At 44.8% G+C, this 27,229-nt stretch overlaps 2 protein-coding genes across 14 annotated transcripts in view; one reads left to right on the plus strand and one right to left on the minus strand.

Moving 5' to 3' along the window:
• The window catches only part of SLC25A13 (solute carrier family 25 member 13), a 106,951-nt gene extending 88,843 nt beyond the window's left edge, over nt 1-18,108 (plus strand). For all 3 annotated transcript variants that reach the window (XM_083578634.1, XM_083578633.1, XM_083578635.1), the window contains 4 exons: nt 6,319-6,457; nt 14,915-15,073; nt 15,167-15,257; nt 16,831-18,108. In XM_083578634.1, the coding sequence (XP_083434760.1) occupies nt 6,319-6,457; nt 14,915-15,073; nt 15,167-15,257; nt 16,831-17,011 (570 nt within the window). In that variant the 3' untranslated portion in view covers nt 17,012-18,108. The remainder of the gene's footprint in view (nt 1-6,318; nt 6,458-14,914; nt 15,074-15,166; nt 15,258-16,830) is intronic.
• DYNC1I1 (dynein cytoplasmic 1 intermediate chain 1) overlaps nt 15,465-27,229 on the minus strand; it is a 228,848-nt gene continuing 217,083 nt past the window's right edge. For 8 of the 11 annotated variants that reach the window (XM_083578647.1, XM_083578644.1, XM_083578640.1 and 5 more), the window contains one exon: nt 20,751-21,554. In XM_083578647.1, coding sequence (XP_083434773.1) covers nt 21,444-21,554 — 111 coding nt within the window. In that variant the 3' untranslated portion in view covers nt 20,751-21,443. Of the gene's footprint in view, nt 21,555-27,229 lie in introns of all 11 variants that reach the window. The other 3 variants (XM_083578649.1, XM_083578648.1, XM_083578641.1) reach the window with 1 other exon arrangement.

The following is a 27,229-nucleotide window of genomic DNA, read 5'->3' on the forward strand; positions in this document are numbered from 1 at the left end:
TGTTCCTGTTAGATGAATAGCTATTAGATGGGGTCACTTTTCCTGTTTTAACACCTTTTTATTCAGCTTTCTGAATAGCTTTGGTCCTTTGTACTTTCCTCCAATTATCCAAGTTATTTTAATTCATTTTAATTTTTTCTCAGAAACTTTAAAGCAAGCTCCGGTGGGGTAGCCGTGTTAGTCTGTTGCCGCGTAAAGGAGACTAATAAATTAGGTGCTGAGATGGACGAATAAATTGGTCTTAAAGTCTAATAAATTGTGTGTTTTGATAGACTGGAGCCCACTCTATCAGATGCATGAAGTGTAATCCTCAGTTGCAAGGTATCTAATCACAGGGGAGTAAAGGAAAAAATGGAGAAACTGGAATTAAGTGGCAATTCAGTTAGAGCTTGAATGCACGGAAAATAGGTATGAGAGGAGATAGCCAGGAGCTTCTGGAAGGGAGAGGGAACAGAGGAGCTTAGTTGGCTTCCTGACTCTGGTGTTATTGCAGTTTACCGGAACGGGAGGAATGAGGCAGCGGGGAGGTCAACACGGCATGTCTGCCCCGTTGGAGCCAATCCGGTGCTCCTGCCAGTGCGTTTGAACTGCACTTGACCTCCCCCACTTTCCCGCCCCTTTCCTTCCCAGTAAGCTACATGATGGTGCCAAGAGGTTAGGTAAGTGCCACTGCCCCTCCCCACCCTCCCCACTTTTGATGACAACACAGCGTATCTCAGCAATGCTGGGCAAATTAGCATCTGTAATGGGACAGGAAACCATTGTCTCCATTCAGGCCCAAATGAATAGGATTGAACTTCTGTATACATTAAAATTCAACAGTTTTGTGCTGGAGCTTTCCCTGTCTAAAAGAAGCATCTTTGGGAGATTCTCAGTGGAAGGAGGTGGGAGCCCCTAGCTGACCACTTTTTAGAGTTGGGTGTGCCATCTCCTTGGAATTGAGGCAGCAAACCTGACATGAGCTGAGAAGATAATTTCAAAATACTTGTATTGTTCAGTAAAACTAGTTCAGTTACACATATCTGTGTATTCAGTGTTGTTAGCACTGTTATTTTGGTTTACGGAAGCAATATTTGCTCAAGTGCTTTGGACATAACGTAAAACTCTAAACTTGGAGCAACTCACCTTCCATGCTGAGATGTCAGCCGAAGTCTCTCCAACTTTTCCCTGGGGCTTTGGAAGGCAGAGCAGGTGGGGGCTTCCAGGAAAGGTTTTTTTTGGGGGGGGCGTGTTTGACGACGCTTGCTGCACTTCCGAATCGGAAGGGTTAAGTTGCCCGTGAAACCCAAGAGGAATGCTAACGGATCAAGAAATGACATGCTGCCTATTGTTTGTTGCTATAGGATCAAAATAACAATTATACATGCCAAATAAATTCTAAACCTGTAAGGTAGGAAAAGAGAGGATGGCGGTAAGTACAGGTGCCAGAAGCATTAAATAACCCTCTCAGACAAGGTGCAGTACTGTTGTCTTGAATTCTGCAAGGTCCCCCCAGTCTGGCATTTTTCCCCCTACACGAGACAATGTGCATTCACTGCAGGAGACTAGGTTAAGCCTGCGTCTCCCAGACCTTCTGGCTCCTTATGCCCAACCCTGACACAGAGGTGCCTTTGTGAGTATAATTACCCTCCCCTTGTAGTAGAAATAGTTTATTTAGATCCCCCCCTACTTTTTTTTTTTACCTCAGGTAAGGCTGGAATAAGCGAGAATTAGCATGCCAAAGAACCTGCCCCAGCTCTGACTTCTCTGAGTTGATTATCCGAACCTCCCGACAACCCATAGCTCTTTTTCCCTATTGGTTTGTTCTCTTAAGATACGATCCAGTATTAAAGGTACGAGAGGCCCAAGAGAAAAGATGTGGCAGTGGGGAGTCAAATTAGCTGGCTGGTAAAGGGGTTGGGGGAATGCCTTAATAAATAAACACCCAAAAAATGTCACGCCCAGCAGGGCTGAGTCTTGCTAGGCAGAATAAACTCAGGCAGATGATCGTTATAATTTACCTGAGGACTAATATTAAAGCTGATTTCGGGGTTTCTACAGCATACACATCACTAAGGTACAGTGAGACTGGCGATCTGGAACACGCTTAAAAGTAGGAAGCAAGTTTCACTGAAAACTATACGAGAACTTGCTTCGCAGCAAACTGTTTCCTTAGCATTTTCAGGATGCATTGGCCATTCTCCCTTAAAGCCTTCCTAATTGGCATTAGCTGGTTGCAGGTGATTAACTTGCAGTTAAATGAGGCCTGCCTGTAAACATGCTTTTCCCAGACTTTAAAACCGAGTTGGCGAGGGGAAACTTTAGACTGTTGAGATATTGGAAAGGAGCCAAAGGTGGTGGTTAATAAAGTGAATCCGAGTTTTGATCCAGCTTTGTTTACACATAGCTGAACAAAGCTTGACAGATATTTTCTGCCTTGAAAGCTGAAAGCATATTACCAGAGGGTCTTTTATATATATATAGAAGTGTGCTATTTCCATCTCTGGAAAGAGATTACTGTAAAAGTGAGAAGAGAGTGCCGCCTAAATTCCATTAATGATTTTGAAGAAACTGAAGCGTATATTTGCCATTTCTTTATCTGAAGTTCTGTTCTGTCATTGGAAAGCAGAACAATATGCACCAGTTTTTATATGCAGAAATCTCTTGCCTTAATTCTCAACCAAAATCCTGCCCAAGTATAAAGGCATGCTTTAGAGGCTCAGGCTAGGACAGGGCTGGGGAACATCTGTAGTCCTCCAGATGTTCTTGGGCTACAACTCCCAGCATCCCTGACCACACTCTGAACTAGCTGAGGCTGATGGGAATTGGAGTCCAACCACATCTGGAGGACCACAGGCTGCGCAGCCCTGGGCTAGAACCCTGCTGAACCCGCATGGAAAGTGTGTACCAGGAATAGCTTCCTGTGTTCCTTTGATGTTCAACCTGGGTGGTGTTGAGAGGGGGCTCCTGGTCAACCTTAAGGTTGTGATGGGGCAGAGAGAGAAGGGCATGAAGGACTCTGAAAGATCCTAATCAGTATCTTGAAGTGCAATTGAAACAAAAGGCATCTGGGTGACAGCATGGAAAATGAAGTAAGACTAATGAACTCTCCTGTGACAAAAGGCATAATGCATATTTTCCCCAACCCTTTGGGGAAAATATTTGAGATGAAAGAATACTTGCTCATCTCCAGCATTGCCTGCCAGAGAGTGCAACAAATCACAAGGTTGCCTGCCAAGTCAGTAGAACCCGGAAGAGTGTTTGTCTCTAGGAATGCGACTCGCTGCATTTAGGAGCCCGAGGCATGCTTAACGCCCTTGTAGCAAATGATTGCAGGAGTGCGACCGTAGATGTTTGCTAAGAGAATAAAGGGGTAGGTAGGGAAGATGAATAGGAGTCAGTTTCACAAGTACTCTAGTTCTTTGATATTCTGTATACTAATATTAAACTCATTATCTGAGTGTGGATCCTTATGTAGCAACAAGGGCACCACCCCTGCACAAGAGGAGGGTATAAGCAGACTTAGGGAAGTATGAAGAATCTTTAGGTAAAAAACCCTAAGTAGAGGGGGGGATACCCCCCTCCCCCCTCCCCCAAGCAGCACATTGAAAACTGACTGTGCTCAGTGTGCACAGAATTTTGTTGGAGGGGTGTGTGGAAAGGAATCAGATATCCTGGAAAAGGACATGGCTGGCTGGAATCCTGAACAGGAGCAGTCCATGGTGCAACATTTTGTTCCCACTTTTGTTTTGCATTAATGGGTGAGCACTGCCAGCATGAATGAACAAGCGCTGTGTAGAGGCAAAGTTAACAAGCGCTAAAAGGCTGTGTCTGCACTTTGGTACACGTATGTTCTACCAGGTCAGGCGTTGGTTCTCTTTGCTTATGTTGCAATATCTGCGAATTCCAGGGCTGCCATGTTAGAATCTCACCTTGTGACCCCCATAGGTCATCCGGAGAAAAGTGTGGGTGCAGCTTGGTTTCTTTGCATTCTGTGTATCCCAAGTGTACCTGCTTTTCAGTTGTCTTTTCTGTTACACTTTTCGTAGGGGAAAGTAAAGGTAAAAAGGCTGACTATCTGTGGCTGAGCTGCATTTATAAAGGTAAAGGTAAAGGGACCCCTGACCATTAGGTCCAGTCGTGGCCGACTCTGGGGTTGCGACGCTCATCTCGCTTTATTGGCCGAGGGAGCCGGTGTACAGCTTCCGGGTCATGTGGCCAGCATGACTAAGCCGCTTCTGGCGAACCAGAGCAGCACATGGAAACGCCGTTTACCTTCCTGCCAGAGCAGTACCTATTTATCTACTTGCACTTTGATGGGCTTTCGAACTGCTAGGTTGGCAGGAGCAGGGACCAAGCAATGGGAGCTCACCCCGTCATGGGGATTCAAAAGCTGCATTTATAGTTCAAGGTATAAAACTAAATCAAAGCCACCACAGATCTCACGTTTTTGAAAGTGTGGGGAACAAGGCTTGTTCTGCCTGCCGGTGATGATCCCAAAGGTCCCACAGCCACTCTGCTGATTGTCAGTGGCTCGATTTCAGACTGGGATCTCTCCTGGCCTTCCTTGGAGATGCCAGGGATTAAATCAGAGACTTTCCCCATGCCAAGCAGATGCTGTACCACTGAGCATCTTTAGGCTGACCTGTTCAGGGACTCATGGAAGAACTGCCCATAGCTCCTCTCACCTGAGGAAGAACAGGTTATATATCTATATGCAAACAAACTACACTCCTGTAAAGCGAAGTGTTATCAATATGGCAGCTGACTTTTTAAGTTTGTTGCAGGCAGTCAGCATTTCCCCTCGTGCAGCTCTCAAGGCAGTCGTGCACCATTTACACAATGCCACGAGCCTCTGCACGTTGGGCTGTGCCAGTTCAAGTGGAAGCTGTGTTCCCCCTTGCCGTTGTGAAAGACTGGTTTGCTGGCTTGTCTGTTCACAAACTATTCTGTGCCACTTGCCATACCAACCGCAAGGCAGCTGACAACCTTAAAAGACAATCCAGTAAACAAACAAGCAGAAACAAAAAACAACATATTACAACAAATAGAATTATTGCAAAATGTGAAGGGTCTGCTATGCAGATTGAGTCTGTCTACACAATCTTGAGAATACAATCTGGGCAAGTGCCAGGGGGCCTCAGCACCTGCGCTGCTCATTTCCGCTTCTTGCTTTATTGCTCATGCCCTCCAAGCAGCAAACTTTGTCGCATGAAGGGGACTTAAGCAAAGTCTTTCTTCCTGTCAGCTATAGGGTGTTGAAACATGGGGCTGAGGTCCTCCAGGATGCTGGTACTCAGGATATTGTTTTTATTTTGGTCCAGTATTATAAGCCAAAGACCATTCATAAAGTATTTCTATTACATCTTATTTAGCAAAATTTATATACCACTTATTGTAACAAAGCCTCTAAGCAGTTTTCAAGCAATACAATTTTAAAATTACCAGTGAAAACATGACATTTAAAACATGTAAAAAAAACCAAAACCCCACAATTAAAACCAGCAGTAAACTAAAACATCAACATCTGCATGTCTGGATAGACTTGCCTAAACAAAATGTTTTAAGCAGGTGCCCCCCCCCAAAAAAAAATACATCGAAGGCACCTGCCTGGTGCCGGTAGGCATTTGTGTCAGCCACATCCTTAAATCTACAGTGCGAGAACTTTTCTTGAGACTTTGCACAACACCTGGGATAGCTCAATCGGTAGAGCATGAGACTCTTAATCTCAAAGTTGTGGGTTCGAGTCCTACGTTGGGCAAAAGATTCCTTCATTGTAGGGGGGTTGGATGACCCCCGTGGTCCCTTCCAACTCTGCAATTCTATGATACCTTTCCACAAGTGGGTGGCATTTTTACTCTGGCAGCAGAAAAGCAGGAGTAGCTGATGCAGTGGTTCAGCGCCACAAAGCCATTGTCCCGACACCGGTAGTGAGTGCAGCAGTAGTGAGCTTGGGGTTGCCCCTGCATCCCGGCAGAGCCCCTCCTGCACTCCCACCAGTGCACTTGTGCAGACACCACTGCCCCCCCTGCCCCCCACCTTGTGCCACCCAGGTAAGCAACAGCGATGCTGGTGTCTGCAGTGTGCTGCACTGGCTGCTCCTGCAGAACAATATAGCCACAGTCTACCCTAAACAAGCGTGCCTAAGAAGCTGGTTGGATTCTGTGGTCTGCAACTTAACTCTGTGCTGGGTTGTGGCCTTTGCTCTTCCTTTTCTAAAGAGGAGGGGAGAGCAAAAAGAGTTGTTCTGCCTCTCAGAACTCCCAACGCTTCCTCTATCTTGCTGTGGTTCTGTCCATAATGCAGCTTTTCTTTGTTTGTTCTGTTTTCCTGTCCTAGGGAGCCAAGGCATGCTTTCTCCGCGACATCCCCTTCTCTGCCATTTACTTCCCCTGTTACGCTCACATGAAATCTGCTTTTGCAGGTGAAGATGGGCGGGTGAGCCCTTGGTCGCTGCTTCTAGCTGGAGCAATAGCTGGTAAGTAATGTTTTTTCTTGGGACATTCATGTACCAGGGGTGGCGAAGCTCTGGTCTAGGGCCTGGCGTGGCCTGCCAGTCTTCTCCAATTTGGCCTGCCAGGGCATTTTTTTAGAAAGCCACTCTCAACCATCCTACACCCGACCTCATGCATGACATCATGCTCAAAGCTCCAATTGCCCAGTAAGGCGTTGCTGCTGCCACCCAGCAGCTGACAGAGGAATAGGAGCACAACTTCAGCCTCTCACATGTTTCTTCTTCCAATGCATGTAGTTGGAAGACCTTTGTGTACATCCCCTATGCTTCAAAACAAGGGGCTTTAAAACAGCCACCCCTTCAAATGTGTGGACATTTGAAGGAGAAGCACCAGGAGTTGGATGATTTTTAGGCCCTTGGTATACATCCCTCATAATAATGCTTACAATGGTTCACTTGATTCAGGGCTTCAGAGGAAAGCACGCCAGGTGATTGGCAGCCCGGCAGCCCCACCTACCTGTCTGCTTTGGCCTGCTGGAGGGGAGGGCAGGTGGGGGGAGATGAAGATCCAGCCCTCTGGCCAGAAAAGGTCCCCCACCCTTGTTCTGTGCCCTTTGGTGCCTGGAGATTGCAAGTGGATTGGGCCCTTGAATAGTTTAATCTGCCTCTAGTTGGATCAGGAACTGTGACGTGGACTTTGTTCAGTAGTGGAATTGCCATGGAGGTGGACTGGTCAGTGATCTGGAGGAAGCAACATTTTGAGCAAAGAGGTGATTATTTAGGACTAGCACAGGGAGAACCGGTGCCTCCAGATGTTGTTGGACTTCTGCTCCCATCAGCCCCAACCAGCATGGCCTGTGGTCAGGGATGATGGGAGTTGTAGTCCAACAAATGGAGGGCACCACATTGGCTACCCTTAGGCTATGGTGCTGCCTGGCAGAGGCTCTCCAGGGTTGTAGGCAGAGGCGTGCCAGGGACTGGTGCATTGCAAAGCATGTTCTCTGCTCCCAAGCTGTTATTCCTGCCCCTGCACTAGCAGGACCAGATTAAATGACATGAGGTTTAGTGTGCAGAGCCCCCACACCCAATGCTTTCCTCCTCCTAAGGCTCAGATTTCCTTGCACACATACCCATAGATGACTGTATCCTCCTGTACGTGCTGTGCCTGAAATCTGATAGAGGCTTTTGCAATTCTCTCCTGATTTGGAAAAGAAAAAAGAATAACTTGGGAGTTTATAAAAATGGATTGGCATCTGGTTTAAGCCATGTGAAAGGAAGCATGTGCCCGCACATGATGCATAATATAGCTCGTGGAACTCCTTGCCACATGATGATCTTACAGCAAAAGGCTCATGGGCGTCTTTTTAAAAGCTTGAGATGAATATGTGACGGATTAGGTCTGGGAAGGGACTACTGAGAATACACAGAGAGATGCTGCCTGGTGTCCCGCTTAATAGCTCATGTCACCAGAATCTTAAGTGCTGGAGCTGGTGTGTTTGCCGGAGTCCTGGTGTCATATGCTGCTGGTGACTGACTGCTAGCCCTTGCTAGCTGGGTAAAGGTAAAGGTATCCCTGACCATTAGGTCCAGTCGCAGACGATTCTGGGGTTGTGGCTCTCATCTTGCACTATAGGCCGAGGGAGCCGGTGTTTGTCTGCAGACAGCTTCCGGGTCATGTGGCCAGCATGACTAAGCCACTTCTGGTGAACCAGAGCAGAGCACAGAAATGCCGTTTACCTTCCCGCCACAACGGTGCCTATTTATCTACTTGCACTTTGACGTGCTTTTGAACTGCTAGGTTGGCAGGATGCTAGCCGGTTACATACAGCTAACTCAAACATTGCAGCCAATCTTCACTAGGAATGTCTTCCATTTCCAGACTCTCTTATGTCAGTCTGTGATAGATTTGAATGTTGAAATGGTAATGCGAAGAGCTCTCTTTCGCAGGCATTTGGGTGGGGGCCGTGAAAGGGGTTGCTTAAAAGTGGGTCATAAAAGAATATTCTTACTTTTGACGTCTCCCTGATCAGCAGACTTTTGAATGTCATGTTAATAATATAAGATTCTGAAGGCATGCCCCAAATCTATCCATGCCTTCTGACAGGAGGAGACCAAGCCACTATGATAAAAGAGAAGCTGCTGGCTGGCATAATAAACTTTGTTGACTATTGGAAAGGGTAGAGAGGGGAAAGCTCTCTCTTAAAAATAAAAAATAAAAGTTATACATAAAATAAAAAAATCTTTCTCTCCAGTGTGGCTCAAATCAGCATATGTTTAAAGTAGCATATTTGAAATCCTGCATATAAATCTATCTAAAAGGTGAACTTCTGTTATTATGATAGATAATGGAAATGTAATGGCTCTGGGAGAAGCCAGGCCTCTTCTGCATGGAATGAAAAGGCAAATAGCAAATGCTTTTTTCCCCCTGTCCTGCTGAGAAGCAGCTAAAGGGGCCCTGTGTAGAGTCACAGTTCAGAAAGCCCAGAAAAAGCAGGCATTGAGCATTTTGCCTTCTGTATTCCAAATGCGAGAGTATCAAAGCTAACTGCTCCCGTTCCTGAAACCACAGGCGTTGACCCCAGCATTCAGCTCTTTCAGCGTTGGGCTCTGCTTCAGTCTGTGCCGAATACTCTGAGCAGAGCTCTAAGCGGTCTCTCTCTCACCTTCTTCTCCCCCTTTCCTTTCCCAACTTGGCATGTTTTTGCTCTCAACATGTACTGTCTATATAAAGAGGCAGGATATAATATCCGGATGCTCTTTGCAGCCAAATGTTCTTTACGGCTGATGGCTAGATTATCCACTTCTGCTGTTGGTAGCTAAAAGGATCTGAGATGCTGGTTCACTCCCGGCTCTGCCATTTGCCTGCATGGACATGTGTCATTGTTGCTTAGTTTGGAAGATGACAACCAAGAGGTCTGAAGTGCTGGTTCGTAGACCACGAAATCAGCATATGCTGAGACTTTAAATAGGATGGCTTAGGAACATAGGAAGCTGCCTTCTACTGAGTCATCCATTGAGCCATCTGGTGTTGCCTGCACCAGCTGGCAGCAGCTTCTCCAGGCAGGGTTTTCTCCCAGCCCTACATACAGAGATGCCCAGGGCTGAACTTCGGGCGTTCTGCATGCCATGCCACTGAGCCTTAGCCCTTGCCTATCAGCCTTCTGCAGTTGGCTGTTCCCTATTTCACACGTCTCTGGTGAACACATTGTGAATGTTCACACTTCAGTGCTGAGTCCCAGTTCCTCACTGCTGTGCTCTTTAAAAGAAAGAAAAGAGTGTCCAGGCTTTAAGTATGCAAGCTTAAAGTATGCTTGGTTTTTGGGAAATGCAAGAAAGTCCATTCCCTGATGACTAAGCATTCAAGTATATCCAAACCACACTTGGAATCCTGTGTGGCAGTTCTGGTCGCCACACCTTAAAAAGGATATTGTACAGCTGGAAAAGGTGCAGGGAAAGGACAGCCAAAATTATCACGGGGTTCCTGTGAGGAAAGGCATACAATGTTTGATGATTATTTGTTTTTTTAAAAAGGTGAATAAAAAGTGGTGCGGGAAAGAGGTATATATAACAGAACATGGGGTGGAGAGCGAGAATTCCCCTTCTGTCTCTTATAAAGCTGGAACCTGGAGTCACCCAGTGAAGCTGAATGGTTAGTGGTATTCAGGACAGAGATGGTGAGAGAGTCAGGACACAGTGCAAAGTTAAATTGTGGACCTCGCTGCCACCTCTTTGGTGATGGACAGCTGCCAACTTAGATGGCTTTAAATGATCATTGTACACATTTTTTGGAGGATTACAGCTGTCAGTGGCTACCGGTCATGGCGGTTACTTCCCATACCAAGAGGCAGTATTCTCTTCATACCAGTTTCCTGGGATCGCTCTCAGAAAACTGCTGTCATTCTCAAATCCCGCTTGTCTGCATCCCATAGGTTGGCCACTTTTGGATGCTGCACTGGCCTGTCCTTAGTTCTGACCTTGCAACATTCTTCCTGTGTTCTTAAATACTTCCTTCCAGCCAAGGCCTACAATCGATTTTAGAACGAGTCAAGTAGTAAAATACACCTGATTGCAGTAGTCCAAATACTGTGAAATGATTCTTCACTTGTGAAAATGCCTTTAGACTGGCCCATTTCCCTGTTTAGTTGTTCCGTTGTGAAGAGTAAGCTGTGGTAAATGTTGCCCATGTTATCTGTACCATAGCTCTGGGCACCATTATAGTCTAGTTATATGTATGACCTACAAAGCTCATCATGACTTCTGAGATCAAACAGGCTGCTCTCTCAGTGAAACCTCCAGGCAGCGAACCCCTTTGAGAGATTGTCCGCTGTCTGCATTCAGCTAACCCAGTGCTGATGGCATGCACCATTCTACAGCAGATGTTTGTTTTGATTTGGGACTTTCAGATTCTCATTTTTTAATTCATTATTATTTTGACAGTTTGTATGCTGCTTGATTACAGTTGTGTCTAAGTGGTGTGTGGGAGACCCTGCAGGAATGGACTCAGAATACTGAACACATGATTTATCCAAGCCATGAGGAGCCACTAACAGTGACTCCCGAGAAGTCTTTAGTGATTGAGCAAAGGATATAAGGGATCAGGTGGTAATATAATTAATTACTCCTATGATACATGACTAGGCATAACATCCACAAGAGATGCAGTTATAAAAAACTGCTCAGTTAGTACATTACTTTGTGCTGAATAGTCAGAAGACTGTGGATTTAAAGCCAGGTCAATTGTAACCCAACATAATGGAACAAAACAGGTTTTGAGCTCTGTATCCTATCTAGACTTGAAACCTAAGCCAGTGTGTTGAGCCAAGTCATTTCTTAGATTTTCTAATTTTTTTCCTTCTCTGCCCATTGTTAAGCGATTGCAGACTGTGATAACTGTCTCTTTGAAGTTCAGTTCAGCCACAGAAGTAGCCTCTCTTTATCAGTAGTTGCCAGTATAGGGTTAGAAAATGCACAGTAATGTGGACCCTATCTTGTATTTTTTTTTTACTATATTTCCATTTCAGGTTATCTTCCATTAGCTGATTACTATTCAGGGCAGTGACTTGACTCTCTTATCGGGCAGTATAGGACTGGGGAGGGTGGGAATGAGTGGCAGGTACTAGCGAAAGCAAGGGTGATATTATTGGGCTAAAAGAAAGTAAAGGATTATAGGAAGAACTGAAGTTTTATCATGTATACTTTATATGGGCAGAAACATAATAATCACACTCCCCTGACTGGGAGCATTCAAAGACTTTTTGGGAAGAGATTCTTCCTCTGGAAATGAGGACAGGAACTAGGTTTGGTTATTCAGGACAGAAGTAGGTTTCTCACAAGGCCCCCATACTAAGCCTTGGCTAATGTTGGAGGCACAGTCCACAAGTAGTTATCACGGTGCCCTCCATTTGTTTTGGACTGAGGTTTCCATCATCCTCTGCCATTGGCAGAGTGAATGGAGTTAATGGGAGTTGTAGCCCAAAGTATCTGGAGAATTCAAGGGCTGAGGACTGGCACAACCCCCTCCAAGTCTGTCCCGGGATAGCACTCACCTGGAATTTCTTGACTGAGTCAAGACCATTGTCACCTCAGAGGTCCAGATGTAAATGAATAGAGCTGTGTGTCATCAGCATATTTCCAACAACGTACTCGAAAACCCCAGATGACCCCACTCAGTGGTTTCATTAAACGGCATGGGGGATACAATCGAACCCTGAGGAACCTCACATTTAGGCTCCACAGGGCCAAAGAACACTCCCCAAGCATCATCCTCTGGAAACTACCATCCAAGTAGGACTGGAACCCTTCAAAGAAGTGCCACACAGGCCTAACTTGGACGTCACATTTCAGGAGCAAGTGGACAACCGTCCAAAATTTTCCAAACTTCTCTTTGCTTCTTTCTCACCTGTTCACCTCTTTGCCACAAACAGCAGTCTCTTGGTTCCTGTGCCGAAGTGTTTCTGGATTGTGTCACTACTGTTGCTAGTATTAATTCAATTGATACCCTGCCCTTCTTCCCAGAGGTGCCCAGGGCGGCATGAGTTTTTACTCAACTGTACGATGCCTGCTTTGCAACCTACGTTAGACTATTTAACTCAGCCGAGGGTGCCTGGACCTTTGCAATTAAAAGACGTTTCTGAGGAGTCCTGGCTTGCCGTTTTCAAAGCCTTGCAGATAGTTGCATTCCAAAAATTTGCATAAGATGGAAACTATTTGGGAATTGTACCACAAAGCTCAGGGCTAGTTCACACTTGCTGATGTCCCCAAGGGGGAGTACCTTGGAAGCATGCAAGACTACTGGCTGGTTTGTGGCCAGACCAGGCTCACATGGCGGCATCGTTCCTGTGAAATACCACCTCCACAGCGGGGACGGGGCTTCTGCCTGCATGGCTGCTGTCTTTGCAAGAGTCAGCTAATTTTTAAAGAGTGAAAGTCCAGCTTCTGTGTCTCATAAGCAGGAGGTGAAATGGATGACTCGTGGACTAGCTGAAGGGAAGCGCTGACCATGTTAAGGGAAAGCCACCTTCTGCCAAATGTTCAAATGTGAATGTTCGCACAGCGTGTTTTCCTTTCTTTTTTAATGGGTTTTGAGAGAGGAGCAGCAGTCCTTCTTTTGGTGATAAACACACACTTTTACATCTCTTTCAAAGGAGTCTACTAAAAAAAAAGTGAGATGGCATTCTGGAGCCAAACCACATTGGTTTGGACAAAAACTGTTACAGAATTATTAAGCTTTAGAGGGAAGAAGAAGATGAAAAAAAAAAAAAAGAAAGAAAAAGCAAAGGAGATTTATGCATCTACATCTGACCAAGCTGGTTTGGAACTCATGCAAAATGGAAAAGTAATAAAATAAGAAGAGACACTGTTTTTGAATACAGTCTTGCTTTATTTTTGTCCTCCCCCCTTGTTTTTCTTTAAATCTAAATACGGATTATTTCATTAGACTGAGTTTGAAAAACTGCTGGTTCAAGGCCTAAAATCACTTGAGGTGCCCCTTTTGACTTCATGGAGAGAGCATGTTTCAGGATTGTGGCCCCTTCTCTGCTGATAATTCGGTAATTGTTGCTTTCTGTTGTTTATCTGCCAGCATAAATCTTCCAACAAGACTTTGCTGAAGAAATTAGACGCTGAAAAATGTGCATATGCCCGAAGGAAAACATGGAACATTATTGAGTTGGGGTTTGGAGTTTTTATTTTATTTTGGCGTGTTGTGCACAACTTGTACCTGTCTGCTTGTTTTGAGTTTAACAAGACTTCTCACAGGATGTAGCCCTGAAGTAAAAAAAGTGCAAAAATTTCCAGTCTTCTGCACATAGGGGCAAATGCTGGAAACTACAAGGGAGCTGACTTTTACCTCCCCAAAGTGAACTCAAGACCCTCTGCAAGCTTCAGACATATTGAAGACTTCTGTTTGCCACTCAACTTAAAAAGAAAAATAAAGCATCCATGACAGATAGCCATCCAACCTTTGCTTAAAAATCTGCAAGGAAGGAGAGTCCACAGCCTCTTGAGGGAGACTGTTCCACTGTCAAACAGCTCTTAGTGTCGGAAAGTTTTTCTGTATGTTTAGTCGGAATCTCCTTTCTTGTAACTTGAAGCCATTGGTTCAGATCCTCTCCTCCAGAGCAGGAGAAAAGAAGCTTGCTGCATCTTACATGTGACAGCCCTTGAGATATTTGAAGATGGCTACCTTGTCTCCTTTCAGTCTCCTCTTTTCCAGGCTCAACATACCCGGCTCCTTCAACCATCCCTCATAAGGCTTGGTATGCAGACCCTTGATCATCCTAGTTGCCCTCCTCTGCACACATTCCAGCTTGTCAACATCCTTAAATTGTGGTGCCCAGAACTGGACACGGTTTTCGAGGGGTAAAGGGACCCCTGACAGTTCAGTCCAGTTGCGAACGACTCTGGGGTTGCGGCACTCATATCACTTTACAGGCCGTTTGTCCGCAGACAGTTTTACCAGGTCATGTGGCCAGCATGACTAAGCCGCTTCTAGCGAAGCAGAGCAGCGCACGGAAACACTGTTTACCTTTCCACCGGAGTGGTACCTATTTATCTACTTGCACTTTTTGACATGCTTTCGAACTGCTAGGTTAGCAGGGGCTGGGACTGAGGAACAGGAGCTTACCCCGTTGTGGGGATTTGAACTGCCGACCTTTTGATCGGCAAGCCCAAGGCTCAGTGGTTTAGACCACAGCGCCACCCACGCCCCCAAAGAGGGAGCGTACTATGACCTCCCTTGATCTGGACACTATACTTCTGTTGATGCAGCCTACAATGGCATTAACCTTTTTTAGCTGCTGCATCACACTGTTGACCCCTAGATCCTTTTCACATGTACTGCTAGTAAGCCAGTCAGCACAGACCATACGGAGCTAGATGGAGCATAAGGCACCTTCCCAGGGTCCTAACAGGCCAACTCACCCATCTCCAAGCAAGTTCAACAAGCTGGTTTCTTTTCTGTCCTGCTTTCCCTTGCTCCAGGAATGCCTGCCGCTTCCTTAGTGACGCCTGCGGATGTGATCAAGACGAGGTTACAGGTGGCAGCCCGTGCAGGACAAACGACCTACAGCGGCGTGATTGACTGTTTCGGGAAGATCCTACGAGAGGAAGGCCCCAGGGCATTTTGGAAAGGAGCTGCAGGTAGCCTTTGCAAACACTCATTTTAACAAGGAAGGATGCATGTTAACCTGATGCATTAATGTGGCTAATAATGATGTGGTTTACTCCCCTCAGCTCGTGTATTTCGGTCGTCTCCACAGTTTGGAGTAACCCTAGTGACCTACGAGCTTCTGCAGAGATGGTTCTACATTGATTTTGGAGGAACGTAAGTGTGTTGGGTTGACCACCTTGGCTCTCTTTATAGGAGTTAGTCATAAAGAGCTCCAGATTTTCTTTATGAATTAGGGGTCACTAAAGCTCAGGGGAGATACACTTTTTAACACCAGTGCTTGTCATGTACATGAGGGCAGACAGGAAGAGGAACACGAGTAGTCAAATGGCAAAGGGAAGATCCATTCACAGAGTGCAGTAGGGTTTTTAAAAAAGACTGTTTATTAAGATTTTCCCATAATACAATAAAATTACAACTACAGAAGATACAAATCGACGAAGTGAAATTCCGAAGTCCTTTCTTTAAAAACAAAACAAAACAACATAGTTTTATTGATTTCCAAACGAAGTTCTCTCTTAAAAGTAGTTCCTGGTCCTTACCACCCACAGAGGACAGTAGCTCCTCCCAGCTCCCACCTGGGATCTTTCCTTTCTCCTCCCAGCCTCATATCCTGGGGGACCAGCATTTTCCTGGTCATCATCCAGGGTCCTCCATCAACCCTCTACTACCCCCATGAGTATACAATCTATGAACTCTAATAAAGGCCCCAGACATAGGACTCCAAAGAAATAGGAGAAAGCTGAAAAACAAAAGCCAAAAAACAAGGAAGAAAGAAAAAGAAAATAGAGAGAGAAGAATAAGGGGGGAAGGGGGAAAACCCCATTAGTGAAAGATACAGAAGAAAAACTTTCATTTTTCCATCTGCCAATAAAAAAAATTAAAATCATTAGAAACCTTTGGCACGGTAGAGTACAGTGGTGTTGGCATGCTGTTAATACTGCAATGCTGTTTGATGAGATTGAGAAGTCTCCTCAACACTAGTGTTAAGACTTGCCTCGCTGATGCATCATGTCACCTTAAGTTTCCATGTTTTCACCTCTTCTGCCGACACTCAAAACAGATTTCGCACTGAACAGATTGCTGGGTGAGTCTCAAAGTAATTTTTAATGTGCTCCTACTGTGCTGCTTTATAGGCAGCTGCTGGAGAATATAGGACTTTATTTTTATACAGGTATGTAAAACATTCTCTACCCCAGATGCTGTTGGGCTCCACCTTCCGTCAGCCCCAGCCAGCAAGTCCAGTGGCCAGGGATGATGGGAACTGTAGTCAAAGAGCATCTTAGTCAGCGGACTAAAGTTTAAAAAAATGGTGGCTTGCTGTCTGAAAGGATTGCATAAGAAATCGGTACAAAAGAGGAAAAAGAAGATTGTAGGAAGCTTCCCATTTAGCTCAGTACTGTCTGCCCGGTTTCAGTCAGGGCATCGCTTTACCTGGAGTTGCTGGGGATGGAACCGGGGACCTTCTGCATAAAAAGCAGATGCACTACCACTGAGCTATGGTCCTTCCCCAGCCCCAGGTACCAACTCTTCCATAAGACTGAGTGCTGATGTTCCCAATGACCAGGAGGAATAGCCACGGATGGGAGGGAGTTTGGAGAGAGGCGGAACCAAATAGCATTTTCTCCCAGGCAAGCTCTTGTGGGCGGGGGGCTCTTTTTCTCTGGAAAGAACTTTACTTTTATGGTGGAAGGCTGCGTAATCACACTTGATAAAATATGTATTCCAGGAAGCCAGCTGGATCGGAAGCCGTTCTGAAAACAAGGATCACCCTACCTGCACCGAACCCCGACCACGTGGGGGGCTACAAGTTGGCCGTTGCCACTTTTGCGGGAATTGAAAACAAATTTGGACTTTACTTACCTCGATTTCGGTCTTCACCGCCTACCTCAAAGGCAGCGCCTGTCTGATCACAAGGCAGCGACTTCCTTTTACAGAATGTTGGGAAAGAGCCATTCATCTGATCAGTCTTAATACTTCATTCCTTTAGCTTTCCGGTCTCAACCCAGCACCACCTGATCTGCAAGTCTTTCTTCCCACCTGCTCCCCATCTTTTAAGTGTGAATCATTGGTCTCTGCGCTTCCTTTTATCAGATCACTGTGAAATTCTTGCTAGAGTAGTCTTATCGGTTTGGGTCCATGAATGCATTTTTGTTCTTTCTTGCACATCCCTGGGGTCGTGAATGTACTTGGGCTCATTTGGGGAAAGACATTTGTATGCAACTGCTCTTCTTGTTGGGGAGGGTGGTGTGTTTCGGGGAGGGCTGTCCTGTCGTCATGGCTGCATGTTGGCTATTCAACAGAGATCATGGTGCTCAACGCAGAACAATTTAGACAGTGCGTCTAAGAATTGGGGACACATTCCATTTGCATCCGTACTGGAGGATTCGAAAGGTGTCGATACGAGCGGTACCTGACTCTTGCCAAGAGTGACTGTATTTTACATGAGTACTACACGCACAAGTTGCATTCCTGGATTGTATTAGGAGGGTTTTATGGGGAACATGTTTTTCTAACTGAAACCACATCGACAAGCGTTTAGCAACTGTATTCTGTTCCTAGTATCAGAAGGCTTGTGGGGTTGGGGGGTGGGAAGAGAAATGTAATTTTTTCCATAGTCTCTGCACTTTATGGAAGAGCATCGTACCACATGAGATGAAAATTCAACACCAAAAGGCACGAGCCATCGAGAGGTGTAGCTATACATTCTTCAGTGCTATTTGGCTCGGAGTTCCAGCACAGCTTTCATCGACACTAATGGAGGCTGTGCCCAAGGGGGTCACACCAGGCCCTGCTGATATTTGGATTCTTGTTTTTTGTGTTGGTGCACTTAGAGTAACCTGCTGCTTGTTTAAATAAATGCAATAGAAAAATCCATGCACTGTATCAATGGTATCTGCCTTAACTGCCAGCTTGTAATTGAAAAATATTTGTGTGGAAATTCTGAATAATTTTGATGAATTAAAACAGATTTTTTTAAAAAAACAAAACAAAAATACAATAATAATAATAACAACAACCAGATTAAATATTTTGCCTTCTTTTGGAGGGGGGGCGTGGGGCTGCCTTGCAGAGTTTAGTGGGAAACTGAGAAAACCCTTTGCCGGAAGTCATACCAACATTAAGGCCACATTCATGCCATCAATTGAAAGTGCCATGACGCCACTTTAAAACTGTCACAGCTTCCTGCAAAGAATTATGGGAGCTGTACTTGGTTAAGGGGGCTGAGAGAGGCTAAGTCATTGAGGGCTGAACTCTTCTCTTGCTTTTAACAGGTATTGCAACATGTGCCTAGAAAGGCTTCGCAGTGCAAGCCATCTGTCACGGATGCCACCACATGGCCTGTTTTCCCATGCTGAGACCACCAGTAGCTTTTTAAAAGCTCGTCCCATTTTTATAAAATGGACGTAGGCTTTGGTTTTTAATAGTAATAAAAAAGTTTGCCTTGGATCTTTTTAAAGCGTTAACTAAAGCCACTAACTGGATCAAATTCTCCACAAATTATTACTTAAACCGTAAAATCGGAATACTGCAATTTTTATTGATTTACTAGAACTGATTGGTTAAAGTTCTACGTCTCAATTAAGAGCAAGGGCCTTCATTAAACAAGCTTTGGGTGTTTGCAGCAGAACCGAACTCCGTGCATTTATTTTAAGAAAAATGTTTAGACGCTGGTCGCCATTATAAGAAATATCGAAGTGTTTTACAATAATATCTATATATACTTAAAAAAACACATAAAAATTAAAATTGGTATTACTATTGCCTATTCTTAATTGCCTGCATAAGCCTGGCAGAACAGAAAAGTTTTCAGCAGCCGTTTAAAGGTTGAAACAGGAGGTGCCTAAGCGTTGGCTGGGAGCAGGCTCGGATGGGACTTTGCCAAATTGACTTCTTCATGAAAAGAAGGCCAGCCTGTCAATTTATAAAGCCTTGCTGTGCCTCGTACGGGTATTGTAGTTGTGTCCTGGCTGAGAATTTGAGCTGAATGCTGAGCAGTCTCCCCGACCTACCTTGTTCAAACCTCAAATTCTGCCACAAATTTAACAAGCTGCTAGCCTTAAGCAAGATCCTGTTGTCTTAACCTCAGCCAGTCAGCTATAATATGGGTTTAATACCAGCACACCTCCAAGGATAGGGTAAGGACTGCAGCGCTATTGATAAGAGCAGCCATCGTGCTCTAACTGCACCAAGACTTCAGGGCAAGAGTGCCCTGAATGTGCCACCAAGGAGGGTCTCTTTGCCACATTGGTTCCCTGGACGCGTCCGATGAGCACAGCCCAACTGGTGTGGCTGTGCATTCAGCTCGTCAGTTCTGATTAGGCTCCGCACTGTGGAAAACGAGCAGTGTAAAAGCACTTTGGAAATGGAAGCATCGTTTTGTCACTTGAGCCGTTTAGCTGTGCTGCTTACGCTAAAGGACATATTTTAAATCTAATGATTATACATAATAAATTACTGGCTGGTTTGGAAATAAGTAAACCTCAAGATACTTTCATTATGGAACTCTCTAGGGAAGTTAAACACAGCAAATAACCCAGAAACAGCACTTGAACAAACTGTGCTTTTTTAACCACTCTCTGTGTGTACTTTAGAAAGTAGTCCTACTTGCCGCCTAAGAGGCAGCGCTGCAACTTTGCAGGAAATACAGGGCGCTAAATCCAACAACTATATTTTGGCAAAGTCCGGGGACAAAACGGATGGTACCAGTTGGCAGATGCATGGCTGCAGAGAGAAAAGAATGGAATTGTGAACAGTAGGACCAAAATGTGTGGTTTTGCTTTTTTTGCTTTGACTCACTCTGTAAAGCCAAGTGTCTGGACCAAACTGGTCCTCTGCATCATTTTGAGCAGGTTAGGATGAAAGATGCTGATGTGGAGCTTAACCAGTATCCAAACAAACCTTGCCTTGAGACACTGCCAGTCCCATTCCATTGACAAAAGACACTTATTTTGGATCATTTAACAGTGGACTAGGAAGGTATGTCCAGTTTGGATACTAATGTAGGGATGGGAAACTTGTAGCTCTTCACCATCGCTGACCATTGACCATGATGGGTGGGGCGGATGGAAGCGGGATAGGCAGGCAGGACTCCAAAGCCCTCCCAATGGACCATCCCAATGGTTGCAGCCAAACAGAGGAAGTAATGTCAGACCTCATGTAAGTGCACAGACAGATTCTGCAGTAATTTGATCGCTAACAGTGGAAAATTGGCCCGTGTTCCTGGGAAGCTGCAGAAGCACAGAGCTTAAATTTACACATGGGTCTATACATATGAAGCATCAGAATGGCCCACAGGAATCTTGCCAGTAAGATTAATTATGGTTGTGCATTTGTATTACCGGTGCAAATCTGAACAAGTAATATTGACGCTTACCACTCCAAGAAAAACAAAACCCTGTTCATCTAATCAATGTTACTACCCCAGAAGTTACAATTCTCTGACTGACCAGTAACGGAAATAATTTTATCAAGAAGAAAACCAACAAAATGTGGCTACAGAACAGCTCTGACACATTTTACTGCCGTTGCCTCTGTCTACTTCTGAAACAACACTTCCTCATTCAGACCATTAGTGGTATCCTGCAATGAGTGCCGGGGACCAACTGCACATGAAATATTGCTAAAGTATCTAGGATTAATAGGCGATTTTAGAAAGTTCTGTTTATTCAACCAAACCCTTTTACAGATTTCATTTTAGTAAAAAGTGACATCCAGTAATAGTTGTTTGGGACTCGACATAACCCCAACAGGCATGCAGAGACAATGCAGTTTGCTCGTTATGCACATGCTTTGGGATCGTTTATTTTAATGCTTTCAAATAAATATGTTCCATGCAGCACACCGCAATAAATAAGGAGCAGCAATGTTCGTATAGTACATCCATTCATAATGTAAGTCACCATGTGAAACACCACATCTAAAAGTCTCTGGCCCAGTCCCATGTTGCGAAGCGCACCACATCTGTACCCAATCATATCTGGCTTCATATGGATTTAATAGGACTGTGCCAGAAACGCGCGTGAGCCCAAGTTTATTCAGGAGTTCCTAGCTAGTTACTGCAGCTACTAAAGGATTTAAAAGGCAACAACTGAACCCGCTTGGGCTTGATTTGTCCTCTCATTCGTAAACTTCTCAAAAAGAAATATGAAGCATGAAAACGCTCTGGATATTTTCAGACGGCTTGAAGCACAACGCGATTAATATGGAGAAACCGGAACCCTGGGGAATGCTGGCAGCAACACTGGCATGGAAAGCCACAACAATACTGACTTGACACGGAACATGACTGCAATCGACAGAGGGCAGGTGGCTACAAAGGGAAGGACACCTTTCTCTCTTCTAGGCAGAGATCTCCATGGTTCCTTCTTCTTCGCTGTCTGCTCTGTTGGCACGGATTTCCACCAGAGTCCGGGCAAATCGGGTCCACTCATCGTTGTGCGGTATAGCAAGCTGCAAGAATTAAACAGACAATGGCGCAGAGAAATTAAGACTGGACAAAGGGAGGTCTTAAGCCACACTGTTTTGACAGTCGTTCGTTATTCTGTTTACAGCAGCCCTCTTGGAGGAATGATGCAACTGGGTGTTTTATAAAAATCTATGATGGGGTATGTTAACAGCCAGTTGAACAGTTTTGGTGTTATTTTTCTTAGGCTTGCCTAAAGATATTGCTAAAATACTATTCCAAGCATCCTGCCTACTGCTGGCTAGGGCTGATCAGCAATATAGTTCAGCATCTGGAGGACCACAGGTTAGCCCCTACAGTGATACTAGATAGATAGATAAATAGATGGATGGATGGCTAGATATAGGATAAAAATGCTGTAGGGCAATGAAATGAACACGGCACATTTTATCATGTTAACAAATGGCAGAATCCAACCAAATGCTATCGATACCTTTAAAACCAACAAAAGCCTTTTCTGGTTGATGTAAAGGTAAAGGGACCCCTGACCATTAGGTCCAGTCATGACCGACTCTGGGGTTGCGGCGCTCATCTCGCTTTATTGGCCAAGGGAGCTGGCGTACAGCTTCCGGGTCATGTGGCCAGCATGACTAAGCCGCTTCTGGCAAACCAGAGCAGCGCACGGAAATGCCGTTTACCTCCCTGCCAGAGCGGTACCTATTTATCTACCTGCACTTCATGCTTTCGAACTGCTAGGTTGGCAGGAGCAGGGACCAAGCAACGGGAGCTCACCCCGTCGCAGGGATTCGAACCGCCGACCTTCTGATCAGCAAGTCCTAGGCTCTGTGGTTTAACCCACAGCGCCACCCGCGTCCCTCTGGTTGATGTAGGCAAGCCTATTTAGACTTTCAAACATTAAGCATTTATTTACGCAGTTTATAAATCATGTTTTGCCACAACATGATCTCATCAGCCTTGGTTTGAGATGTGCTCTTTATGTTTATGCATCTCAGTAATGATGGCACTGAATCAGACTGGCCTAGCTTCCCTGCTATCTGAAAGTGTTGGTTTGGAAGGAGATGTCCCACTACAGTAGAAGACCACAACAAGTCAGGGATAAGGAAGCTGTGGCTTTCCCACCATCCCTGCCCATTGGCCATGTTAGCTGGGGCTGATGGGAGGTGGAGTCCAATGAGAGGGCCACAGGCTCCCTATCTCTGCTATAAGTTAAGGTCAGAATGTTATAATAGCAGCAGTTGGACACGGCCAGGGCGATACTACACTGCAGTTAGAATGGAACTCCAGGATGGGTTACACATGTTAAAAATGTATGCACCATGTCATATTTCTGAAATCATTATGCAGCGAGATTTGAGAGGGGGCAGGGGGCATTTTTTGCTCTGCCCTGTTTCTCAGTACAGCTACAGAAAAGGTATATAATAAAAATGCTAAGCATCTCTAGAGCAAGTGAATATTATGCAAACTGATCAGAATTTCTTCTCCCACCCCTTAACACTGAAAAAACCTGGTAAAATTGTTCCTTTTTTCGCTTTATTCTTATGAAGACAGGACAAAAGTATGCTCCGAGCGGGATATGTATTTCAAATGGAATGGATGCTGGGGTGCTTTAGTGATACCACGGGACAATCCCACCCCACCCCAGAATCCATTCTAGCCGAATCTAGTCTTGCAATTTTTGAGAGATAATGCAAAACAAGATTGAAACAATCACCAGACTGCTTCCTCTATGTACATTTTCATAGACTCCGACCCTAGAAGCCGGCAACATGAATTTAAATTAACCATGCACATTTTTACAGCTCCGTAAAGTCTGTAATCTCTTGCTGGATGCTGTAGGAGAAAGTAACTGTTTAAAGAAATTATGCAACGTAGATGGCTGGAAAGGAACTTCTTTCAAGGCAGGAAGCAGTGTGACTGACATTGAGCATCTGGGGTATGTGTCGCATTACTGCTAGTGAGCCATAAAACCAGACAATCCTTTTATGCACCTTATATAGAGACACATCTATGCAAATTTGTAGTACAAGTGCAGAAGGATGGATCTGTCCATTTCAGTTGTCTCCATTTTTCCAATCTTAAATTCAGTTCTCCACATCTGGCAACAATTTCTGATTCCCCCCCCCCCCTTTAAATCCATATGAAAATTCACCAGCATTTTAGTGCAAATTTCTCCCAGAAAACACATTTGTATATGCAGTTTAATGGACTACAGTACAAGCAATTTCCCCTAATATAATGCACTTGTGTATGCTATTTTCATTAATAACTTCCTTTTTATGCACACTTCCCCCTAATACACGCATTTTTGTGAACAGTGTTGGGTTGGAGAACTGCATCACAAAGTTCAGGTAAAATGTGAATTTGGAAGGATGGCTGTTTTTCAGTTCACATCATTTTGGAAAGTGGAATTTTGATAGATTTGGCTTTAAATGTGTACCGAATTGAACTTTTGTTTTGGCACAAAAACTGCTTTGATCACCTCTGCTGGAAGAAGGAGGGGGGAAATGTGTCCCTATTAATTCTCCTTGACCTTCCCTACTATTGACCATAGTATCCCTCTGGAGCCACTATCCGTGTTGGGGGTGGGTGGTGCTGCTTTGTGGTTAGTCTGGACCTGCTTGGATGGTCATTTCGAGAGGGGGATGCTTGGAGAGCACTCCTCCGCCCCATGGAGCCTTTAACATGGGGTTCCTTCTGGTTCCATTTTTATCCCATGCAGTTTTTAACTTCTGCATGGAACCACCAAGTGGGATCGTCTATAGAATTTGGGAGTACATTGTCAGGAATATGCTGATGACACTCAGCTCTCTCTCTCCTTTACATCTGTAGGTGAGGCAGTGAACGTGCTGGACCAGTGTCTTGCCTCGATAATGGACTGGATGAGAGCCAACAAACTGAAGCTCAATCCAGATAAGACAGAGACACTGTTAGTGGATGGTTCCCTATGGGAGGCAGCCTGCTCTTGGAGCAAGTATGTAGCTTGGGGTACTCTTTTAAAGGTATAGTGTGCCTGCTGCCACAGTCGCTTCAGGAGACAAATCACTAGGGTTGGGTACCACTGTACCACCTTCAACATCCATCCATATCCTTGCACATCATTTTACAAAAATGAATGTCAGAGAGGTGCCATTTGGATTTTATGTTTCCTATTCAAATATATATTTGGACAGATACACACACACACACACACACACACATTTCTTCTTTTTTATTTATCTGAAGCCTGTAATGCAGATTCACTAAAATTTCCATCTCAGGGTTCTCATTTTTATATATTCCATTCTAAATTATGTTTGGCTTCAAGAGAGCTAGTTAAAAAGATTTTGTAAAGCTGGCTAATTAAGGACTGCAAAAAAAAAAAAGAGTTTGGGTTAATTTTAGCTTGGTTCCTCCAATAGCATCAGCCAGGCAAATGGTTATAATGACTAAGATGAGGCTTCAAAATAAAGACCAAGTGTGGTTTATCAGCATCCTTATAATCTTTCAATTTAACAGAAGCATTTTAGGAAAGAACAGAAAAACCCTATCTCAGGAGTGCATTAACTGTTTACTCCAAGCACAGCTTTTGCCATCCTGAAGTTGTCTGCACACAAACCATAAGAAATGCATTTGATATGGAATGAGATTTGTTGCAAACAGTTTTGCACGTAAAGATTTCTTCACGATTCAGTCATGCAAGGAACTAGACAACAGGGTAAGCAGGAACTGGATTCTAGAATGATACTGTCAAATACTCGATTTATAACACATACATAAGTGAATGACCAAACGATTTAAGTTAAATGCTTAAAGTTTCTTCCTTCCTCAGTAGCATGTTTGGGATTTTAGGGAAAACAGGAAACTGTTACGTTGAACACTAAGGTGTCTTAATAAACGTATCTCAGTCTGGCTGCTGCTTTAAGTTATTTTAATTGATTGATTGATTGACTGATTTATAGCCCATTCTTCCTACCAGGGCAGCAGAGACAGCTGTAATTAAAAATAAAATAAATATATACAGTGGTACCTCAGGTTACATACGCTTCAGGTTACATATGCTTCAGGTTACAGACTCTGCTAACCCAGAAATATTACCTCGGGTTAAGAACTTTGTTTCAGGATGAGAACAGAAATTGTGCTCCGGCAGCGCAGCAGCAGCGGGAGGCCCCATTAGCTAAAGTGGGGCTTCAGGTTAAGAACAGTTTCAGGTTAAGTACGGACCTCCAGAACGAATTAAGTACTTAACCCGAGGTACCACTGTATTTAAAACATTTAAAATTGTTATAAATATCTTAAAACAACAGAATCATAGAATTGTAGGATTGTACATCTACAACTAATTTAAGACCAGTTACAACCAAATCATGTTTGGACAGGCCTGCGGTAAACAGAACAGCTTTCAGTAAGCATCTAAAAGAGGACAATGATATTGCCAGCCTAATGTCAATAGACAGGGAGTTCCAAATTTCAGGTGCTGTCACTCTAAAGCAGGCATAGGCAAACTCTGGCCCTCCAGATGTTTTGAGACTACAATTCCCATCATCCCTGACCACTGGTCCTGTTAGCTAGGGATGATGGGTATTGTAGTTCCAAAACATCTGGAGGGTCGCAGTTTGCCTATGCCTGCTCTAAAGGAATGACTCCTTACAAGTAAAGAGCAGGCGTTGCATGGCACTTGTACAAGTGCTGCAGATCGAATAAACTGAATTAAGTAAACCCATTCAGTAAACTGGTCCCAAGCCATTAAAGCAGCAACCTGAATTCAGCCTGGTAGCAAACAAGCAGCCATGCGGGTGTAATATTCTGGCAGACTCTTAACTCCTAACCTGAAAGCCTGGCGATCACCCTATTCACTTCCCCAGAGCAAAAAGAGTTTGTCAATCACCCTGAACTCTGGCAAATGGCAAAATCACTCCTACCTAGAGAAGACCTAGAGCTGCTCTCACCGACATTCCCCCTCCATTGCACCACTGGGCATGAGTAAGGTAAAGGTAAAAGGACCCCTGACCATTAGGTCCAGATGTGACCGGCTCTGGGGTTGCGGCGCTCATCTCGCTTTATTGGCCGAGGGAGCCGGTGTACAGCTTCCGGGTCATGTGGCCAGCATGACTAAGCCGCTTCTGGTGAACCAGAGCAGCGCACGGAAACGCCGTTTACCTTCCCGCTGGAGCGGTACCTATTTATCTACTTGCACTTTGACATGCTTTTAAACTGCTAGGTTGGAAGAGCAGGGACCGAGCAATGGGAGCTCACCCCGTCACAGGGATTCGAACTGCCGACCTTCTGATCGGCAAGTCCTAGGCTCTATGGTTTAACCCACAGCGCCACCCGCGTCCCTATGAGTAACTTGCCCCATTTATTTATTTCTTGCATTTATATCCCAATATTTCCCCCCAAGGAACTCAAGATGGCATACTTGGTTCTTCCCGTCCTTGTTTGATCCCAACAACCCTGTGAGGTAGGTTAGGCAGTGAACGGCCCAAGGTCACCTAAGTGAGCTTCATTGCCGAGTAGGGATTTGAACCCCCGTCTCCCAGGTCCTAGTCCGAGACTCTAACCACTATCAACACACTGGCTCTCAAGGGGGCTACAGCGTAACTCCGTCAGTCTGGTTCCAACCCAGCAAAGCTTTCCTGCATGGATTCATTTATAGTGTTATAGAAAGAAAACCAGACAGATACTCAAATCAAGACAAAAGAAAAAGAAGTATAGGCACAGACGT

Source organism: Podarcis filfolensis (genome assembly GCF_964270895.1).
Source record: "Podarcis filfolensis genome assembly, chromosome: 12".
NCBI lineage: Eukaryota > Metazoa > Chordata > Lepidosauria > Squamata > Lacertidae > Podarcis > Podarcis filfolensis.